Raw genomic sequence first — 19,722 nt, 5'->3', positions numbered from 1 at the left:
TACAAGTGAATGTGAATGGGTAGATATATCCAGGTGGCGTAGCGGGCAGCGGTGGTGAGTTGATGGGAGTAAATAGGTGGATCCAATGGGGTAGCGGAATTCTCCGACGAACAGGCAGGAATGGAGTAAATGATCCGGGTGAGTAACTGAAGACAGAACAAACGGAGGTAAGTTTAAGTCAAGCAATACGTAAAAAACAACAAAACAAATTCTATCCAATTTGAGGCTGATACTATGGCACAACATACTGTTCATGGCTAAAGATCCGGCAGGGAATGGATGTCAGGTCAGAGCTTTTGAAGGGGAGAGGTGATGATCAGGACAGGTGTGCAGATTACTGATGGGATACAGGTGCGGGTGAACATCGATCTCCCAACAAGCTAATTCGCCCGGCAACCAGACAGGGTGCATTCCAGGACACCGGAAACTCCAGGACAGAAACACAGGCAAACACAGACTCAGGAAGTGGGATTCGTGACACTTTGGGGCACCTTAAATATACATTTTGGGGAAAAAAAGCCAACTCGGCTCCATTCATTGAATCAGATGGCTCATTTTTCACAAAGCCCACTGATATTGCAAACTACTTTAATGACTTTTTCATTGGCAAGATAAGCAAACTTAGGGATGACATGCCTGCAACAAACGCTGACACTACACATCCAGGTATATTGGACCAAATCATGAAAGACAGAATTACTTTTGAATTCTGTAAAGTCAGTGTGGAAGAGGTGAAAAGCATTATTGTCGTCTATCAACAATGACAAGCCACCAGGGTCTGACAATCTAGATGGAAAATTATTGAGGATAATGCCACAATGGAAATAAGTCCCAGACTTTGTGTGTTGTCCTCAATGATTTTATTCATGTGCATGTATGGTTTTTTCAAGTTTTATGTGTGCTTGTATTTTTAAATGGTTGAATTAATAAACTAAACTAAAACTAAACACTCCTATTTGCCACACCTTCAATTTAAGCCTACAAGAGAGTGTGTTCCCTCAGGCCTGGAGGGAAGCTAAAGTCATTCCGCTACCCAAGAATAGTAAAGCCCCCTTTATTGGCTCAAATAGCTGACCAATCAGCCTGTTACCAACCCTTAGTAAACTTCTGGAAAAAAGTGTATTTGACCAGTGCTATATTACAGTAAACAAATTGACAACAGAATTTCAGCATGCTTATAGAGAAGGACATTCAACAAGCACAGCACTTACACAAATTGATGATAAAATGATTGTGGGGGCTGTCTTGTTATACTTCAGTGCAGCTTTTGATATTATCGATCATAGTCTGCTGATGGAAAAATGGATGTGTTATGGCTTTACGCCTGTAATGTGGATAAAGAGTTACTTGTCTAATGGAAGTGTATCAAATATAATCCAGTTAGAATCAGGAATTCCCCAGGGTAGCTGTTTAGGCCCCTTGCTTTTTACATGTTTTACTAACGACATTTGAGTAAAGGCAGAGTTTCTATGTATGTGAATGACTCAACACTACAGTGACTGAAATGAGTCAACACTCAACAAAGAGCTGCAGTATTTCTAAATCTAAAAACATTGTATTTGGAACAAAACACTCACTAAAACCTAAACCTCAACTATATCTTGTAATAAAGAATGTTTAAATTGAACAAGTTGATATGACTAAACTGCTTGCAGTAACACTAGATTGTAAACTGTCATGATCAAAATATATTGATGCAGTAGTAGCTAAGATGGGGAGAAGTCTGTCCATAATAAAGCGCTGCTCTGCCTTCTTAACAACACTATCAACAAGGCAGGTCCTACAGGCCCTAGTTTTGTCGCACCTTGACTACTGTTCAGTTGTGTGGTCAAGGGCCGACAAAAAAATTGCAATTGGTTCAGAACAGAGTAGCACGGCTAGCCCTTTGATGTACACAGAGAGCTAATATTAATAATATGCATGTCAATCTCTCCTGGCTGAAAGGGGAGGAGAGATTAACTACGTTACTACTTTTATTTGTAATAGGTATTGAAATGTTGAATGCACCGAGCTGTCTGTCTAAACTACTGGAACACAGCTCCGAGGTCTCTTCACAGTCCCCAAGTTCAGAACAGACTATGGGAGGCACACAGTACTACATAGAGCCATGATGACATGGAACTCTATTCCACACCAAGTAACTGACACCTACAGTAAAATTAGATTTAAAAAACAGATTTAAAAAACACGTTATGGACCAGCGGGGACTGTGAAGCAGCACAAACATTGGCACACACGCACACACGCTATACATACACATGGATTTAGTACTGTAGATATGTGATAGTGGTGGAGTAGGGGCCTGAGGGCACACAGTGTGTTGTGAATTTATTGTAATGTTTTAAAATTGTATAAACTGCCATAATTTTGCTGGACCTCAGGAAGAGTGCAGCTAATGGAGATCCATAATAAATACAAATGTGAAGTCTTGCCAATCCATTAAAGTGTGATCCAGTATTTTCTCTTAAGTTAATTGCTGAACAGTCTACTCTCTGTCACTCTGTCTCTCTTTCTGATGTATTGTGACTTCGTTGGGTCGACTTTGTGAGAGACAGAGTCAATATGGTGTGTTTGTGGTCATATCAGGAGCTGGTGGTGATGGGAGCTCCAGGATCATACTACTGGACAGGAACAGTTAAGGTCTACAACCTGACCTCCAACACCTTCTACAACCCCAACAAAGAAGACATTGACTCACACAGATACAGTTATCTAGGTATGTATCCTGTCTTTGATTAGTTTACTCAATCAATCACATTCATATACAGCTTATTTTTACATCAACCGTTTGGCAAGTAAGGCTTTACAGTAACACGGCATATACTACCAAAGAGCAACAGTGAATTATCACATTTGACCAACTCTGTCTGTCGGTTTGACCAACACTTTACAGGTTATGCCGTGACTACTGGACACTTCTCCTCTCCTAACATCATAGATGTGGCTGCAGGAGCTCCACAACACAGTGGAGAGGGGAAAGTATGTACTGGAATGTTATACCTTTGTTGTGTTATTGCATTGGTGTGGTACATACCTGTCCTGTGTACCTGTAACATACATACCTGTACTGAGTACCTGTAACATACATACCTGTCCTGTGTACCTGTAACATACATACCTGTCCTGAGTACCTGTAATGTACATACCTGTCCTGTGTACCTGTAACATACATACCTGTCCTGAGTACCTGTAATGTACATACCTGTCCTGTGTACCTGTAACATACATACCTGTCCTGAGTACCTGTAATGCACATACCTGTCCTGAGTACCTGTAATGTACATACATACCTGTCCTGAGTACCTGTAACATACATACCTGTCCTGTGTACCTGTAACATACATACCTGTCCTGAGTACCTGTAATGTACATACCTGTCCTGTGTACCTGTAACATACATACCTGTCCTGAGTACCTGTAATGTACATACCTGTCCTGTGTACCTGTAACATACATACCTGTACTGAGTACCTGTAATGTACATACCTGTACTGAGTACCTGTAATGTACATACCTGTCCTGTGTACCTGTAACATACATACCTGTACTGAGTACCTGTAATGTACATACCTGTCCTGTGTACCTGTAACATACATACCCGTACTGAGTACCTGTAATGTACATACCTGTAATGAGTACCTGTAATGTACATACCTGTACTGTGTACCTATAACGTACATACCTGTACTGAGTACCTGTAACATACATACCTGTAATGACTACCTGTAATGTACGTACCTGTACTGTGTACCTCTAACGTACATACTTGTCCTGTGTACCTGTACTGTGTACCTCTAACGTACATACTTGTCCTGTGTACCTGTACTGTGTACCTCTAACGTACATACTTGTCCTGTGTACCTGTACTGTGTACCTCTAACGTACATACTTGTCCTGTGTACCTGTACTGTGTACCTCTAACGTACATACTTGTCCTGTGTACCTGTACTGTGTACCTCTAACGTACATACTTGTCCTGTGTACCTGTACTGTGTACCTCTAACGTACATACTTGTCCTGTGTACCTGTACTGTGTACCTCTAACGTACATACTTGTCCTGTGTACCTGTACTGTGTACCTCTAACGTACATACTTGTCCTGTGTACCTGTACTGTGTACCTCTAACGTACATACTTGTCCTGTGTACCTGTACTGTGTACCTCTAACGTACATACTTGTCCTGTTTACCTGTACTGTGTACCTCTAACGTACATACTTGTCCTGTTTACCTGTACTGTGTACCTCTAACGTACATACTTGTCCTGTGTACCTGTACTGTGTACCTCTAACGTACATACTTGTCCTGTTTACCAGAAACGTACCAGTATTTTAACGCTGTTGACTCCTTTCCCTCCAGGTTTACATTTTCAGAATCAATGGTGTGTCTTTGGTGAAGATCTTTCAAGCCTCAGGGACAATGGTATGTGTCTGAAGGTTCACAGTTAGCTACTATGCTTTTTAACCATTACTACATAAGTGACATATTGTTGTTTATTTACCAGTGTGTCGGTAGTAATCACTCTTAATATATGCCATTTAGCAGACACTTTTACCCAAAGTGACTTCGTCATGCACAATACATTTTACAGATGGGTGGTCCCGGGAATCTAACCCACTACCTTGGCATTACAAGCACCATGCTTTACCAACTGAGCAACAAAGAACTACCGTTCACTTCAAGCATCTGTTAGCATTCTTTGTTATCAGAAATAACATAGGGCTTCACTTGAGTGATAATGGACACATGCCTTGTCTTGTTCTAAAAAGCATGCTCAATGGAGATTCTCTAATGTTGATCAGGGTCTGGGAAAACAGGCCCCATGTGTTGTAGAGTACACATAGCTGGTGTAGATGAAGCATGGCAGGCTGCTAGTTCATAGATGGTGTAGATGAAGCATGGCAGGCTACTAGTTCATTGCAGGTGTAGATAAAGCATGGCATGTTGTTAGTTCATAGCTGATGTAGATGAAGCATAGCAGGCTGCTAGTTCATAGCTGATGTAGATGAAGCATGGCAGGTTGCTAGTTCATAGCTGGTGTAGATAAAGCATGGCAGGCTGCTAGTTCATAGCTGATGTAGATGAAGCATGGCAGGCTGCTAGTTCATAGCTGATGTAGATGAAGCATGGCAGGTTGCTAGTTCATAGCTGGTGTAGATGAAGCATGGCAGGCTGCTAGTTCAAAGCTGTTGTAGAAGAAGCATGGTAGGCTGCTAGTTCATAGCTGATGTAGAAGAAGCATGGTAGGCTGCTAGTTCATAGCTGATGTAGATGAAGCATGGCAGGTTGCTAGTTAGCATAGAGCTGATGTAGATGAAGCATGGCAGGCTGCTAGTTCATAGCTGATGTAGATGAAACATGGCAGGTTGCTAGTTCATAGCTGATGTAGATGAAGCATGGCAGGTTGCTAGTTCATAGCATGGCAGGCTGCTAGTTCATAGCTGATGTAGATGAAGCATGGCAGGCTGCTAGTTCAAAGCTGTTGTAGAAGAAGCATGGTAGGCTGCTAGTTCATAGCTGGTGTAGATGAAGCATGGCAGGCTGCTAGTTCATAGCTGATGTAGATGAAGCATGGCAGGTTGCTAGTTCATAGCTGATGTAGATGAAGCATGGCAGGTTGCTAGTTCATAGCATGGCAGGCTGCTAGTTCATAGCTGATGTAGATTAAGCATGGCAGGCTGCTAGTTCATAGCTGATGCAGATGAAGCATGGCAGGTTGCTAGTTCATAGCTGGTGTAGATGAAGCATGGCAGGCTGCTAGTTCATAGATGGTGTAGATGAAGCATGGCAGGCTACTAGTTCATTGCAGGTGTAGATAAAGCATGGCATGTTGTTAGTTCATAGCTGATGTAGATGAAGCATAGCAGGCTGCTAGTTCATAGCTGATGTAGATGAAGCATGGCAGGTTGCTAGTTCATAGCTGGTGTAGATAAAGCATGGCAGGCTGCTAGTTCATAGCTGATGTAGATGAAGCATGGCAGGCTGCTAGTTCATAGCTGATGTAGATGAAGCATGGCAGGTTGCTAGTTCATAGCTGGTGTAGATGAAGCATGGCAGGCTGCTAGTTCAAAGCTGTTGTAGAAGAAGCATGGTAGGCTGCTAGTTCATAGCTGATGTAGAAGAAGCATGGTAGGCTGCTAGTTCATAGCTGATGTAGATGAAGCATGGCAGGTTGCTAGTTCATAGCTGATGTAGATGAAGCATGGCAGGCTGCTAGTTCATAGCTGATGTAGATGAAGCATGGCAGGTTGCTAGTTCATAGCTGGTGTAGATAAAGCATGGCAGGCTGCTAGTTCATAGCTGATGTAGATGAAGCATGGCAGGCTGCTAGTTCATAGCTGATGTAGATGAAGCATGGCAGGTTGCTAGTTCATAGCTGGTGTAGATGAAGCATGGCAGGCTGCTAGTTCAAAGCTGTTGTAGAAGAAGCATGGTAGGCTGCTAGTTCATAGCTGATGTAGAAGAAGCATGGTAGGCTGCTAGTTCATAGCTGATGTAGATGAAGCATGGCAGGTTGCTAGTTCATAGCTGATGTAGATGAAGCATGGCAGGCTGCTAGTTCATACACTGATGTAGATGAAGCATGGCAGGTTGCTAGTTCATAGCTGATGTAGATGAAGCATGGCAGGTTGCTAGTTCATAGCATGGCAGGCTGCTAGTTCATAGCTGATGTAGATGAAGCATGGCAGGCTGCTAGTTCAAAGCTGTTGTAGAAGAAGCATGGTAGGCTGCTAGTTCATAGCTGGTGTAGATGAAGCATGGCAGGCTGCTAGTTCATAGCTGATGTAGATGAAGCATGGCAGGTTGCTAGTTCATAGCTGATGTAGATGCATGGCAGGTTGCTAGTTCATAGCATGGCAGGCTGCTAGTTCATAGCTGATGTAGATTAAGCATGGCAGGCTGCTAGTTCATAGCTGATGCAGATGAAGCATGGCAGGTTGCTAGTTCATAGCTGGTGTAGATGAAGCATGGCAGGCTGCTAGTTCATGGATGGTGTAGATGAAGCATGGCAGGCTACTAGTTCATTGCAGGTGTAGATAAAGCATGGCATGTTGTTAGTTCATAGCTGATGTAGATGAAGCATAGCAGGCTGCTAGTTCATAGCTGATGTAGATGAAGCATGGCAGGTTGCTAGTTCATAGCTGGTGTAGATAAAGCATGGCAGGCTGCTAGTTCATAGCTGATGTAGATGAAGCATGGCAGGCTGCTAGTTCATAGCTGATGTAGATGAAGCATGGCAGGTTGCTAGTTCATAGCTGGTGTAGATGAAGCATGGCAGGCTGCTAGTTCAAAGCTGTTGTAGAAGAAGCATGGTAGGCTGCTAGTTCATAGCTGATGTAGAAGAAGCATGGTAGGCTGCTAGTTCATAGCTGATGTAGATGAAGCATGGCAGGTTGCTAGTTCATAGCTGATGTAGATGAAGCATGGCAGGCTGCTAGTTCATAGCTGATGTAGATGAAGCATGGCAGGTTGCTAGTTCATAGCTGATGTAGATGAAGCATGGCAGGTTGCTAGTTCATAGCATGGCAGGCTGCTAGTTCATAGCTGATGTAGATGAAGCATGGCAGGCTGCTAGTTCAAAGCTGTTGTAGAAGAAGCATGGTAGGCTGCTAGTTCATAGCTGGTGTAGATGAAGCATGGCAGGCTGCTAGTTCATAGCTGATGTAGATGAAGCATGGCAGGTTGCTAGTTCATAGCTGATGTAGATGAAGCATGGCAGGTTGCTAGTTCATAGCATGGCAGGCTGCTAGTTCATAGCTGATGTAGATTAAGCATGGCAGGCTGCTAGTTCATAGCTGATGCAGATGAAGCATGGCAGGTTGCTAGTTCATAGCTGGTGTAGATGAAGCATGGCAGGCTGCTAGTTCATAGCTGATGTAGAAGAAGCATGGCAGGTTGCTAGTTCATAGCTGATGTAGATGAAGCATGGCAGGTTGCTAGTTCATAGCATGGCAGGCTGCTAGTTCATAGCTGATGTAGATTAAGCATGGCAGGCTGCTAGTTCATAGCTGATGCAGATGAAGCATGGCAGGTTGCTAGTTCATAGCTGGTGTAGATGAAGCATGGCAGGCTGCTAGTTCAAAGCTGTTGTAGAAGAAGCATGGTAGGCTGCTAGTTCATTGCAGGTGTATATCAAGCATGGCAGGATGCTAGTTCAAAGCTGTTGTAGAAGAAGCATGGTAGGCTGCTAGTTCATTGCAGGTGTATATCAAGCATGGCAGGATGCTAGTTCATGCAGGTGTAGATGAAGCATGGCAGGCTGCTAGTTCATAGCTGTTGTAGAAGAAGCATGGTAGGCTGCTAGTTCATAGCAGGTGTAGATTAAGCATGGCAGGATGCTAGTTCATATCAGGTGTAGATGAAGCATGGCAGGCTGCTAGTTCATAGCTGTTGTAGAAGAAGCATGGTAGGCTGCTAGTTCATAGCAGGTGTAGATTAAGCATGGCAGGATGCTAGTTCATATCAGGTGTAGATGAAGCAAGGCAGGCTGCTAGTTCAAAGCTGTTGTAGAAGAAGCATGGTAGGCTGCTAGTTTATAGCATGGCAGGATGCTAGTTCATAGCAGGTGTAGATGAAGCATGGTAGGCTGCTAGTTTATAGCATGGCAGGATGCTAGTTCATAGCAGGTGTAGATTAAGCATGGCAGGATGCTAGTTCATATCAGGTGTAGATGAAGCAAGGCAGGCTGCTAGTTCAAAGCTGTTGTAGAAGAAGCATGGTAGGCTGCTAGTTTATAGCATGGCAGGATGCTAGTTCATAGCAGGTGTAGATGAAGCATGGCAGGCTGCTAGTTCAGCTGGTGTAGCTGAAACATGGCAGGCTGCTAGTTCTTTGTTTTCTCAGGAGCACCACACTGTTTATGCTGTCTATGTAATGTTTAGAGAGCAGCAGTGGTTAGCTAATGGGAGGGAAGGAGGCTGTGCGCTGCATTCTAAACAACAGCCCATGGGCTTTGGTCAAAAGTAGTACACTATATAGGGAAAGACATGCCATTTGGGACACATCCCTCGTCTGGCCAGGAACCACACAGCTAGCGTAAATAACAAGTATATCTTGGTAGATAAAGATACGTTTTGTAAATATTCTGTTAATGTTGGTCGAGATATGAAAGGGAAATTAAATCTAGTCAGATTGTGGAGGGAGAGGATGATGAAACTAAAGTGCATGTCTATCTTGATGGTATGCAGAAAAGCAGACCTCCTAGGCAATGAGGAGAGGAGAGGAGAGGAGAGGAGAGGAGAGGAGAGGAGAGGAGAGGAGAGGAGAGGAGAGGAGAGGAGAGGAGAGGAGAGGAGAGGAGAGGAGAGGAGAGGAGAGGAGAGGAGAGGAGAGGAGAGGAGAGGAGAGGAGAGGAGAGGAGAGGAGGATAATATTTTTCCCAGTGGGAACTTCAGTTGTGGCTAATAAATACGCATGTAATTCACATGACAGATACAACATTATACTAGATCAACACCATTACTAATTTTTAGTTGAAAAGCAGTCCTTGACTATGTGATCTGACCAGTGCTGGGTTTGTCTAAGAAACCACTAACCAGTGCTACGTCCGTCTATAGCTTTAAACATTATATAAAAGATGAATACAAAGTCATGTATTTTCACTGATGTGATGTCTGACCCAATGCTGTCTGTCTGTGTGGCTGTGCTTGTTTATTTTCCAGATGGGCTCTTACTTTGGCTCCTCATTATGTGGAGTTGACCTGAACAGGGACGGCCTGTCGGACCTGCTGGTTGGAGCGCCCATGCACAGCACGCTACGGGACGAGGGACAGGTCTCTGTCTACCTCAGCAAAGGCAACGTGAGTGGGAAGATTAAGATCTGGCTTGAATGGGAATAGGGTTCGAAAATGTTCTAAACTTTCTGAAATGGCCCATGTTGTTCAGAAGTTGCAGGATATTCAGAAGGGAATAACCAGGGAGGGAATCTTACAGCTAGGAATTCTGTAAATGTGATTTCTGAAAAATATGAGAAATGTGCAATGAACAGTATATTGTAGTCCTCCAGTCAACCTGTGTCGAGCCCTCCGTATGTAAACATGGCTGCCTATAGCGTGCAGAAAGAGTTTATATGACCTCCATAGATTGTTCATCTGTCCATGTCAGACCAGCTGGTTAACCAAATGCTACGAACTTAAAGAAAAGTATTTGCTTTAAAAGTGGGGATTGTCTGTGTTTGGTCCTGTTCTATTTGTGAGTTATCATTAGGATGTTGTAACTAGTTAGTCTTGGAGGTTCTTACGGTGAGTTATCATTAGGATGTTGTAACTAGTTAGTCTTGGAGGTTCTTACAGTGAGTTATCATTAGGATGTTGTAACTAGCTAGTCTTGGAGGTTCTTACGGTGAGTTATCATTAGGATGTTGTAACTAGCTAGTCTTGGAGGTTCTTACAGTGAGTTATCATTAGGATGTTGTAACTAGCTAGTCTTGGAGGTTCTTACAGTGAGTTATCATTAAGATGTTGTAACTAGCTAGTCTTGGAGGTTCATACGGTGAGTTATCATTAGGATGTTGTAACTAGTTAGTCTTGGAGGTTCTTACAGTGAGTTATCATTAGGATGTTGTAACTAGCTAGTCTTGGAGGTTCTTACAGTGAGTTATCATTAGGATGTTGTAACTAGCTAGTCTTGGAGGTTCTTACGGTGAGTTATCATTAGGATGTTGTAACTAGCTAGTCTTGGAGGTTCTTACGGTGAGTTATCATTAGGATGCTGTAACTAGCTAGTCTTGGAGGTTCTTACAGTGAGTTATCATTAGGATGTTGTAACTAGCTAGTCTTGGAGGTTCTTACGGTGAGTTATCATTAGGATGTTGTAACTAGCTAGTCTTGGAGGTTCTTACGGTGAGTTATCATTAGGATGTTGTAACTAGCTAGTCTTGGAGGTTCTTACGGTGAGTTATCATTAGGATGTTGTAACTAGTTAGTCTTGGAGGTTCTTACGGTGAGTTATCATTAGGATGTTGTAACTAGCTAGTCTTGGAGGTTCTTACGGTGAGTTATCATTAGGATGCTGTAACTAGCTAGTCTTGGAGGTTCTTACGGTGAGTTATCATTAGGATGTTGTAACTAGCTAGTCTTGGAGGTTCTTACGGTGAGTTATCATTAGGATGTTGTAACTAGTTAGTCTCGGAGGTTCTTACGGTGAGTTATCATTAGGATGTTGTAACTAGTTAGTCTCGGAGGTTCTTACGGTGAGTTATCATTAGGATGTTGTAACTAGTTAGTCTTGGAGGTTCTTACGTGAGTTATCATTAGGATGTTGTAACTAGCTAGTCTTGGAGGTTCTTACGTGAGTTATCATTAGGATGTTGTAACTAGTTAGTCTTGGAGGTTCTTACGGTGAGTTATCATTAGGATGTTGTAACTAGTTAGTCTTGGGGGTTCTTACAGTGAGTTATCATTAAGATGTTGTAACTAGCTAGTCTTGGAGGTTCTTACAGTGAGTTATCATTAGGATGTTGTAACTAGTTAGTCTTGGAGGTTCTTACGGTGAGTTATCATTAGGATGTTGTAACTAGTTAGTCTTGGGGGTTCTTACAGTGAGTTATCATTAGGATCTTGTAACTAGCTAGTCTTGGGGGTTCTTACAGTGAGTTATCATTATGATGTTGTAACTAGCTAGTCTTGGAGGTTCTTGCAGTGAGTTATCATTAGGATGTTGTAACTAGTTAGTCTTGGAGGCTCTTACAGTGAGTTATCATTAGGATGTTGTAACTAGCTAGTCTTGGAGGTTCTTACAGTGAGTTATCATTAGGATGTTGTAACTAGTTAGTCTTGGAGGTTCTTACGGTGAGTTATCATTAGGATGCTGTAACTAGCTAGTCTTGGAGGTTCTTACAGTGAGTTATCATTAGGATGTTGTAACTAGCTTGTCTTGGAGGTTCTTACGGTGAGTTATCATTAGGATGTTGTAACTAGCTTGTCTTGGAGGGTCTTACGGTGAGTTATCATTAGGATGTTGTAACTAGTTAGTCTTGGAGGTTCTTACGGTGAGTTTGGTCATTTGAGTTTTTAGTGAAAAATATGAATGTATTTCAGTTAGGCTCCCGAGTGGTGCAGTAGTCTAAGGCACTGCATCTCAGCGCTAGAGGCATCACTACTGATACCCTGGTTCGAATCCAGGCTGTATCACAACCGTCCATGATTGGGAGTCCCATAGGGCGGCGCACAATTGGCCCAGCATCGTCCGGGTTTCACCGGTGTAGGCCATCATTGTAAATAAGAATTTGTTGTTAACTGACTTGCCTAGGTAAATAAATAAAAAAATATTATAATAACAATTGCCCTTTAAATTAAAGGGTTGTGTCATGTCATAACCATTCCCCTTTAGTTATAGGTTGATTCACGTAATAACCGTTCCCCAGTGTAACGTCATAACCGTACCCCTGTCTGACTTTAATTGCAGGGTGTGATGGAGGAAGCAGGACTCTTAAATGGTGATAATGCCTACAGTGCACACTTTGGAGAGTGCATCACTGCAATTGGAGACATTGATGACGATGGGTACCAAGGTAAGTGTCTCTCAACTAACTCACTGTGTTGTCAAGTATAGAATGTATGCTTATGAAAATGTGTCTACTCCTCCAACCTCCACCATTGTTGTACAAATACCAAACTTCTCGATGACACACTCATGAATATTACATTATTTTCATGAGAAGTGGTCTAGTCGACAATGTTAGCACACACACACACACACAGATATAGCACACACACACACAGATATAGCATACACACACACACAGATATAGCATACACACAGACCAAGATATAGCACACACACCCAGATATAGCACACACACCCAGATATAGCACACACACCCAGATATAGCACACGCACACACACCCAGATATAGCACACGCACACACACCCAGATATAGCACACACACACACACACACACACACACACACACACACACACACACACACACACACACACACACACACACACACACACACACACACACACACACACACACACACACACACACACACACACACACACACACACACACACACACACACACACACACACACACGCACACACGCACACACACACACCCAGATATAGCACACGCACACACCCAGATATAGCACACACACCCAGATATAGCACACACACCCAGATATAGCACACGCACACACCCAGATATAGCACACGCACACACACCCAGATATAGCACACGCACACACCCAGATATAGCACACGCACACACCCAGATATAGCACACACACACACACACACACGCACACGCACACACACACACCCAGATATAGCACACACACCGCCAGATATAGCACACACACAGATATAGCACACACACCCAGCTATAGCAGATATATAAACTTGATGTCGCAACACACATGTTGTGTGTTCCTCCCACTTCAACTCAGGAAAGCATACAGTTTATTAGGCTACAGATTAAATATGTTCTGATGAACTTCACAGGGTGGTGAAAGTGCAAGGTGACGAACTTGATGCTCTTTTCCAATAAATATTAAGGGTCTTATTCTGGTGACATGATGATCGATGCTTAGCTGCCGTTTGACATAATCTTGCTTTTTATGTCCATAATAATCTCATCAGGTAGACTATACCTGAGCTGTTGGCTAGAGCACACGTGCCAATACCAGAGTGGGCACATTCGCTATATAACACATCCTTTTTTGAGACAAAACCATCAGTAGAGTTTGAAATGCAATGGAAACCTGTTTAACTTGTGCTTTTTTATTTGATACATGGGTATTTAACCGCAAAAGTTATTTTATGTCAATTTGATGGAAACAACTCTGATTTTTGAATGTCCGCATCAAAATCTGTTGCCAATTTCCACTCGATATGATTCCAGCTTTTTAGATAAGACGAATTCACAAGAAAAGTTAAAGATAAGCCATACAACAACTTTATACCCAACAATTACATTCAGTATGTTTACATTTCTTTCAGAATTTCTTTCAGTTGACCATGTAAAATAAATATGATGAGGTACATGTATGTTGCTAAATCACATTATAAACCTTGAAGACTTCCTTATCCATGATATGATTCAGTTTTAAAACATTCACTTTTCACTGAGACATGCTATAACAATATCACTGAAAAACTGATTTTGTTTTTAAAAGGCAATTTCCAGGTTTTGTTGCCAGGGAGGATAAGGGGATGTAGTCTTCGTCCCAAATGGCACCCTATTCCTTGCATAGTGCACAACTTTTGACCAGAGCCCTACTTATGGGTGACATGTGGGATGCAGTCGAAGTATGATCATTTTGCCTTCAGCTTTATGGTTCTGTTTCCACTCTCACAGAGGTATCATATTGGGGTTTATGGGCACTGACAACACTTGTCTTTTAAGACAGGGTTTCCCAAACTCAGTCCTGGGGCCCCCCCTGGGTGCATGTTTTGGTTTTTACCCTAGCACTACACAGCTGATTCAAATAACCAACTCATCATCAAGCTTTGATTATTTGAATCAGCTGTGTAGTGCTAGGACAAAACATTGAATGTGCTCTCTCTCTGCCTCTCTCTCTCTCTCTGCCTCTCTCTCTCTCCCTGCCTCTCTCTCTCTCTGCCTCTCTCTCTCTCTCTCTGCCTCTCTCTCTCCCTGCCTCTCTCTCTATTCCTCTCTCTCTCTCTCTGCCTCTCTCTCTCTCTCTGCCTCTCTCTCTCTCTCCCTGCCTCTCTCTCTCTCCCTGCCTCTCTCTCTCTCTCTGCCTCTCTCTCTCCCTGCCTCTCTCTCTCTCTGCCTCTCTCTCTCTCTGCCTCTCTCTCTCTCTCTGCCTCTCTCTCTCTCCCTGCCTCTCTCTCTCCCTGCCTCTCTCTCTCTATTCCTCTCTCTCTCTCTCTGCCTCTCTCTCTCTCTCCCTGCCTCTCTCTCTCTCCCTGCCTCTCTCTCTCTATTCCTCTCTCTCTCTCTGCCTCTCTCTCTCTGCCTCTCTCTCTCTCTCCTTCTCTCTAGATGTGGCCATAGGAGCACCCAAAGAAGATGACTACGGTGGAGCGGTTTACATTTACCATGGTGATGCCACAGGAATCGTCACCAAATATTCTATGGTAAAGATACTTTCAATGGTTAGACACAACAAGTAATCAACACCTTGGGTGCATCATCATCTGTTTTTCAATTCTAGTTTAGTGAGCGCGCACAAACACACCGTATTATGTTAGCAATAAAGATAAGATCACAGCTACATCTATGTTGACACAGCAGCAGTATCCACAATTACACCCTATTCCCTATAGTGCACTACTCTTCAACAGAGCCCTATGTGCACTGAATAGGGAATAGGGTTCCATTTGGGAAGCAACCTCTGACCAATGTGTTATAATGACCCAGGTGGTAATGTTATCCTGGGAGGAGATTTTACACACGCACCCACGCACACACACACACACACACACACACACACAGGAGTGTGCTTTCATTAACCTGTAGTCCGGTACAAAGTACTCATCTAATGTCAAGACACACTCACACAAACACAGGAGTGTGTTTTCATTAACCTGTAGTCCGGTACAAAGTACTCATCTAATGTCAAGACACACTCACACAAACACAGGAGTGTGTTTTCATTAACCTGTAGTCCGGTACAAAGTACTCATCTAATGTCAAGACACACTCACACAAACACAGGAGTGTGTTTTCATTAACCTGTAGTCCGGTACAAAGTACTCATCTAATGTCAAGACACACTCACACAAACACAGGAGTGCAGAACGAAGGAAATGCAGAACAAAGGATCCCCACAATGGATATTAGCCCCATGAAACATTATACAGAGTGAGTCCCAAATGGCATTAGTCAATATGTCCCAGGTCAAAGTAGTGCACTACATAGGGAGTATGGTCCATCAGCAGTCCATCAGCTTTATCTACTGAAAGATACAGAGATACAGTATCAGATGAAATGTAATAGTCTTCTCCAACCCTAGCCTTATTCAGTCTGTTCTAGTAGTGGTAGCAGACAGTGGTCTGTTATAGTAGTGGTAGCAGCCAGTGGTCTGTTATAGTAGTGGTAGTAGACAGTGGTCTGTTATAGTAGTGGTAGCAGACAGTGGTCTGTTTTAGTAGTGGTAGCAGACAGTGGTCTGTTTTAGTAGTGGTAGCAGACAGTGGTCTGTTTTAGTAGTGGTAGCAGACAGTGGTCTGTTATAGTAGTGGTAGCAGACAGTGGTCTGTTATAGTAGTGGTAGCAGACAGTGGTCTGTTATAGTAGTGGTAGCAGACAGTGGTCTGTTTTAGTAGTGGTAGCAGACAGTGGTCTGTTATAGTAGTGGTAGCAGACAGTGGTCTGTTTTAGTAGTGGTAGCAGACAGTGCCAGTGGTCTGTTATAGTAGTGGTAGCAGCCAGTGGTCTGTTTGAGTAGTGGTAGCAGACAGTGGTCTGTTTTAGTAGTGGTAGCAGACAGTGGTCTGTTTTAGTAGTGGTAGCAGACAGTGGTCTGTTTTAGTAGTGGTAGCAGACAGTGGTCTGTTTTAGTAGTGGTAGCAGACAGTGGTCTGTTATAGTAGTGGTAGCAGACAGTGGTCTGTTATAGTAGTGGTAGCAGACAGTGGTCTGTTATAGTAGTGGTAGCAGACAGTGGTCTGTTTTAGTAGTGGTAGCAGACAGTGGTCTGTTATAGTAGTGGTAGCAGACAGTGGTCTGTTTTAGTAGTGGTAGCAGACAGTGGTCTGTTATAGTAGTGGTAGCAGCCAGTGGTCTGTTTGAGTAGTGGTAGCAGACAGTGGTCTGTTTTAGTAGTGGTAGCAGACAGTGGTCTGTTATAGTAGTGGTAGCAGACAGTGGTCTGTTATAGTAGTGGTAGCAGACAGTGGTCTGTTATAGTAGTGGTAGCAGACAGTGGTCTGTTTTAGTAGTGGTAGCAGACAGTGGTCTGTTATAGTAGTGGTAGCAGACAGTGGTCTGTTTTAGTAGTGGTAGCAGACAGTGGTCTGTTATAGTAGTGGTAGCAGACAGTGGTCTGTTTGAGTAGTGGTAGCAGACAGTGGTCTGTTATAGTAGTGGTAGCAGACAGTGGTCTGTTATAGTAGTGGTAGCAGCCAGTGGTCTGTTATAGTAGTGCTAGTAGACAGTGGTCTGTTATAGTAGTGGTAGCAGCCAGTGGTCTGCTATAGTAGTGGTAGCAGACAATGGTCTGTTATAGTAGTGGTAGCAGACAGTGGTCTGTTATAGTAGTGGTAGCAGCCAGTGGTCTGTTATAGTAGTGCTAGTAGCCAGTGGTCTGTTATAGTAGTGGTAGCAGACAGTGGTCTGTTATAGTAGTGGTAGCAGACAGTGGTCTGTTATAGTAGTGGTAGCAGACAGTGGTCTGTTATAGTAGTGGTAGCAGACAGTGGTCTGTTATAGTACTGGTAGCAGCCAGTGGTCTGTTATAGTAGTGGTAGTAGACAGTGGTCTGTTATAGTAGTGGTAGTAGACAGCGGTCTGTTTTAGTAGTGGTAGCAGACAGTGGTCTGTTTTAGTAGTGGTAGCAGACAGTGGTCTGTTGTAGACAGTGGTCTGTTTTAGTAGTGGTAGCAGACAGTGGTCTGTTTTAGTAGTGGTAGCAGACAGTGGTCTGTTTTAGTAGTGGTAGCAGACAGTGGTCTGTTATAGTAGTGGTAGACAGACAGTGGTCTGTTATAGTAGTGGTCTGTCTGTTATAGTAGTGGTAGCAGACAGTGGTCTGTTATAGTAGTGGTAGCAGACAGTGGTCTGTTATAGTAGTGGTAGTAGACAGTGGTCTGTTTTAGTAGTGGTAGCAGACAGTGGTCTGTTTTAGTAGTGGTAGCAGACAGTGGTCTGTTTTAGTAGTGGTAGCAGACAGTGGTCTGTTATAGTAGTGGTAGCAGACAGTGGTCTGTTTTAGTAGTGGTAGCAGACAGTGGTCTGTTTTAGTAGTGGTAGCAGACAGTGGTCTGTTATAGTAGTGGTAGCAGACAGTGGTCTGTTATAGTAGTGGTAGCAGACAGTGGTCTGTTATAGTAGTGGTAGCAGACAGTGGTCTGTTATAGTAGTGGTAGCAGACAGTGGTCTGTTATAGTAGTGGTAGCAGACAGTGGTCTGTTTTAGTAGTGGTAGCAGACAGTGGTCTGTTATAGTAGTGGTAGCAGACAGTGGTCTGTTTTAGTAGTGGTAGTAGACAGTGGTCTGTTATAGTAGTGGTAGCAGACAGTGGTCTGTTTTTATAGTGGTAGCAGACAGTGGTCTGTTATAGTAGTGGTAGCAGACAGTGGTCTGTTATAGTAGTGGTAGTAGACAGTGGTCTGTTTTAGTAGTGGTAGCAGACAGTGGTCTGTTATAGTAGTGCTAGTAGACAGTGGTCTGTTATAGTAGTGGTAGCAGACAGTGGTCTGTTATAGTAGTGGTAGCAGACAGTGGTCTGTTTTTATAGTGGTAGCAGACAGTGGTCTGTTTTTATAGTGGTAGCAGACAGTGGTCTGTTTTTATAGTGGTAGCAGACAGTGGTCTGTTATAGTAGTGGTAGCAGACAGTGGTCTGTTATAGTAGTGGTAGCAGACAGTGGTCTGTTTTAGTAGTGGTAGTAGACAGTGGTCTGTTTTAGTAGTGGTAGTAGACAGTGGTCTGTTTTAGTAGTGGTAGTAGACAGTGGTCTGTTTTAGTAGTGGTAGCAGACAGTGGTCTGTTTTAGTAGTGGTAGCAGACAGTGGTCTGTTATAGTAGTGGTAGCAGACAGTGGTCTGTTATAGTAGTGGTAGCAGACAGTGGTCTGTTTTAGTAGTGGTAGCAGACAGTGGTCTGTTATAGTAGTGGTAGTAGACAGTGGTCTGTTTTAGTAGTGGTAGCAGACAGTGGTCTGTTTTAGTAGTGGTAGCAGACAGTGGTCTGTTTTAGTAGTGGTAGCAGACAGTGGTCTGTTTTAGTAGTGGTAGCAGACAGTGGTCTGTTATAGTAGTGGTAGTAGACAGTGGTCTGTTATAGTAGTGGTATTAGACAGTGGTCTGTTATAGTAGTGGTAGTAGACAGTGGTCTGTTATAGTAGTGGTAGCAGACAGTGGTCTGTTATAGTAGTGGTAGCAGACAGTGGTCTGTTATAGTAGTGGTAGTAGACAGTGGTCTGTTATAGTAGTGGTAGTAGACAGTGGTCTGTTATAGTAGTGGTAGTAGACAGTGGTCTGTTATAGTAGCAGACTGGTGCTTCAAACGGTTAGATGGTATGACTCTGATCCCTACTGCTACAGTAATGTGTTCACAGTGTTTGGTCTTCAGGTCAGTGTGTGTGCTTGCATGTATGTATATGTTCTATCTCACGTTTTATATCATTCATTGCAGAGAGTGTCTGGACAGAGCATTAACCCCACCCTCCAGATGTTCGGCCAATCAATCTCTGGCAATGTGGACATGGACAGCAATGGATATCCAGGTAGGGTCATATTATACAGTACAATACAGACATGATGCAACATAGCCAACACTAGGTGTAGGGCTAATGAAACACCTACGACCTACATCTCAACATAACCAACACTAGGTGTAGGGCTAATGAAACACCTAGGACCTACATCTCAACATAACCAACACTAGGTGTAGGGCTAATGAAACACCTAGGACCTACATCTCAACATAGCCAACACTAGGTGTAGGGCTAATGAAACACCTAGGACCTACATCTCAACATAACCAACACTAGGTGTAGGGCTAATGAAACACCTAGGACCTACATCTCAACATAACCAACACTAGGTGTAGGGCTAATGGAACACCTAGGACCTACATCTCAA

The 19,722-nt window shown here is 43.3% G+C and overlaps 1 protein-coding gene across 1 annotated transcript in view; it reads left to right on the top strand.

Annotated features, from left to right (window-relative positions):
- Window positions 1–19,722, top strand: part of LOC124038637 (integrin alpha-9-like) — a 153,587-nt gene that overhangs the window by 34,154 nt on the left and 99,711 nt on the right. Inside the window, exons 6-12 of the mRNA XM_046354722.1 lie at window positions 2,587–2,716; window positions 2,894–2,979; window positions 4,359–4,421; window positions 9,662–9,799; window positions 12,405–12,510; window positions 14,957–15,051; window positions 19,274–19,364. Of these exons, the coding sequence (XP_046210678.1) occupies window positions 2,587–2,716; window positions 2,894–2,979; window positions 4,359–4,421; window positions 9,662–9,799; window positions 12,405–12,510; window positions 14,957–15,051; window positions 19,274–19,364 (709 nt within the window). The remainder of the gene's footprint in view (window positions 1–2,586; window positions 2,717–2,893; window positions 2,980–4,358; window positions 4,422–9,661; window positions 9,800–12,404; window positions 12,511–14,956; window positions 15,052–19,273; window positions 19,365–19,722) is intronic.

The sequence above is a fragment of the Oncorhynchus gorbuscha genome, linkage group LG06, assembly GCF_021184085.1.
Source record: "Oncorhynchus gorbuscha isolate QuinsamMale2020 ecotype Even-year linkage group LG06, OgorEven_v1.0, whole genome shotgun sequence".
NCBI lineage: Eukaryota > Metazoa > Chordata > Actinopteri > Salmoniformes > Salmonidae > Oncorhynchus > Oncorhynchus gorbuscha.
The sequence above is the reverse complement of the archived record's forward strand: the minus strand, read 5'-3'. Positions and strand labels throughout refer to the sequence as shown.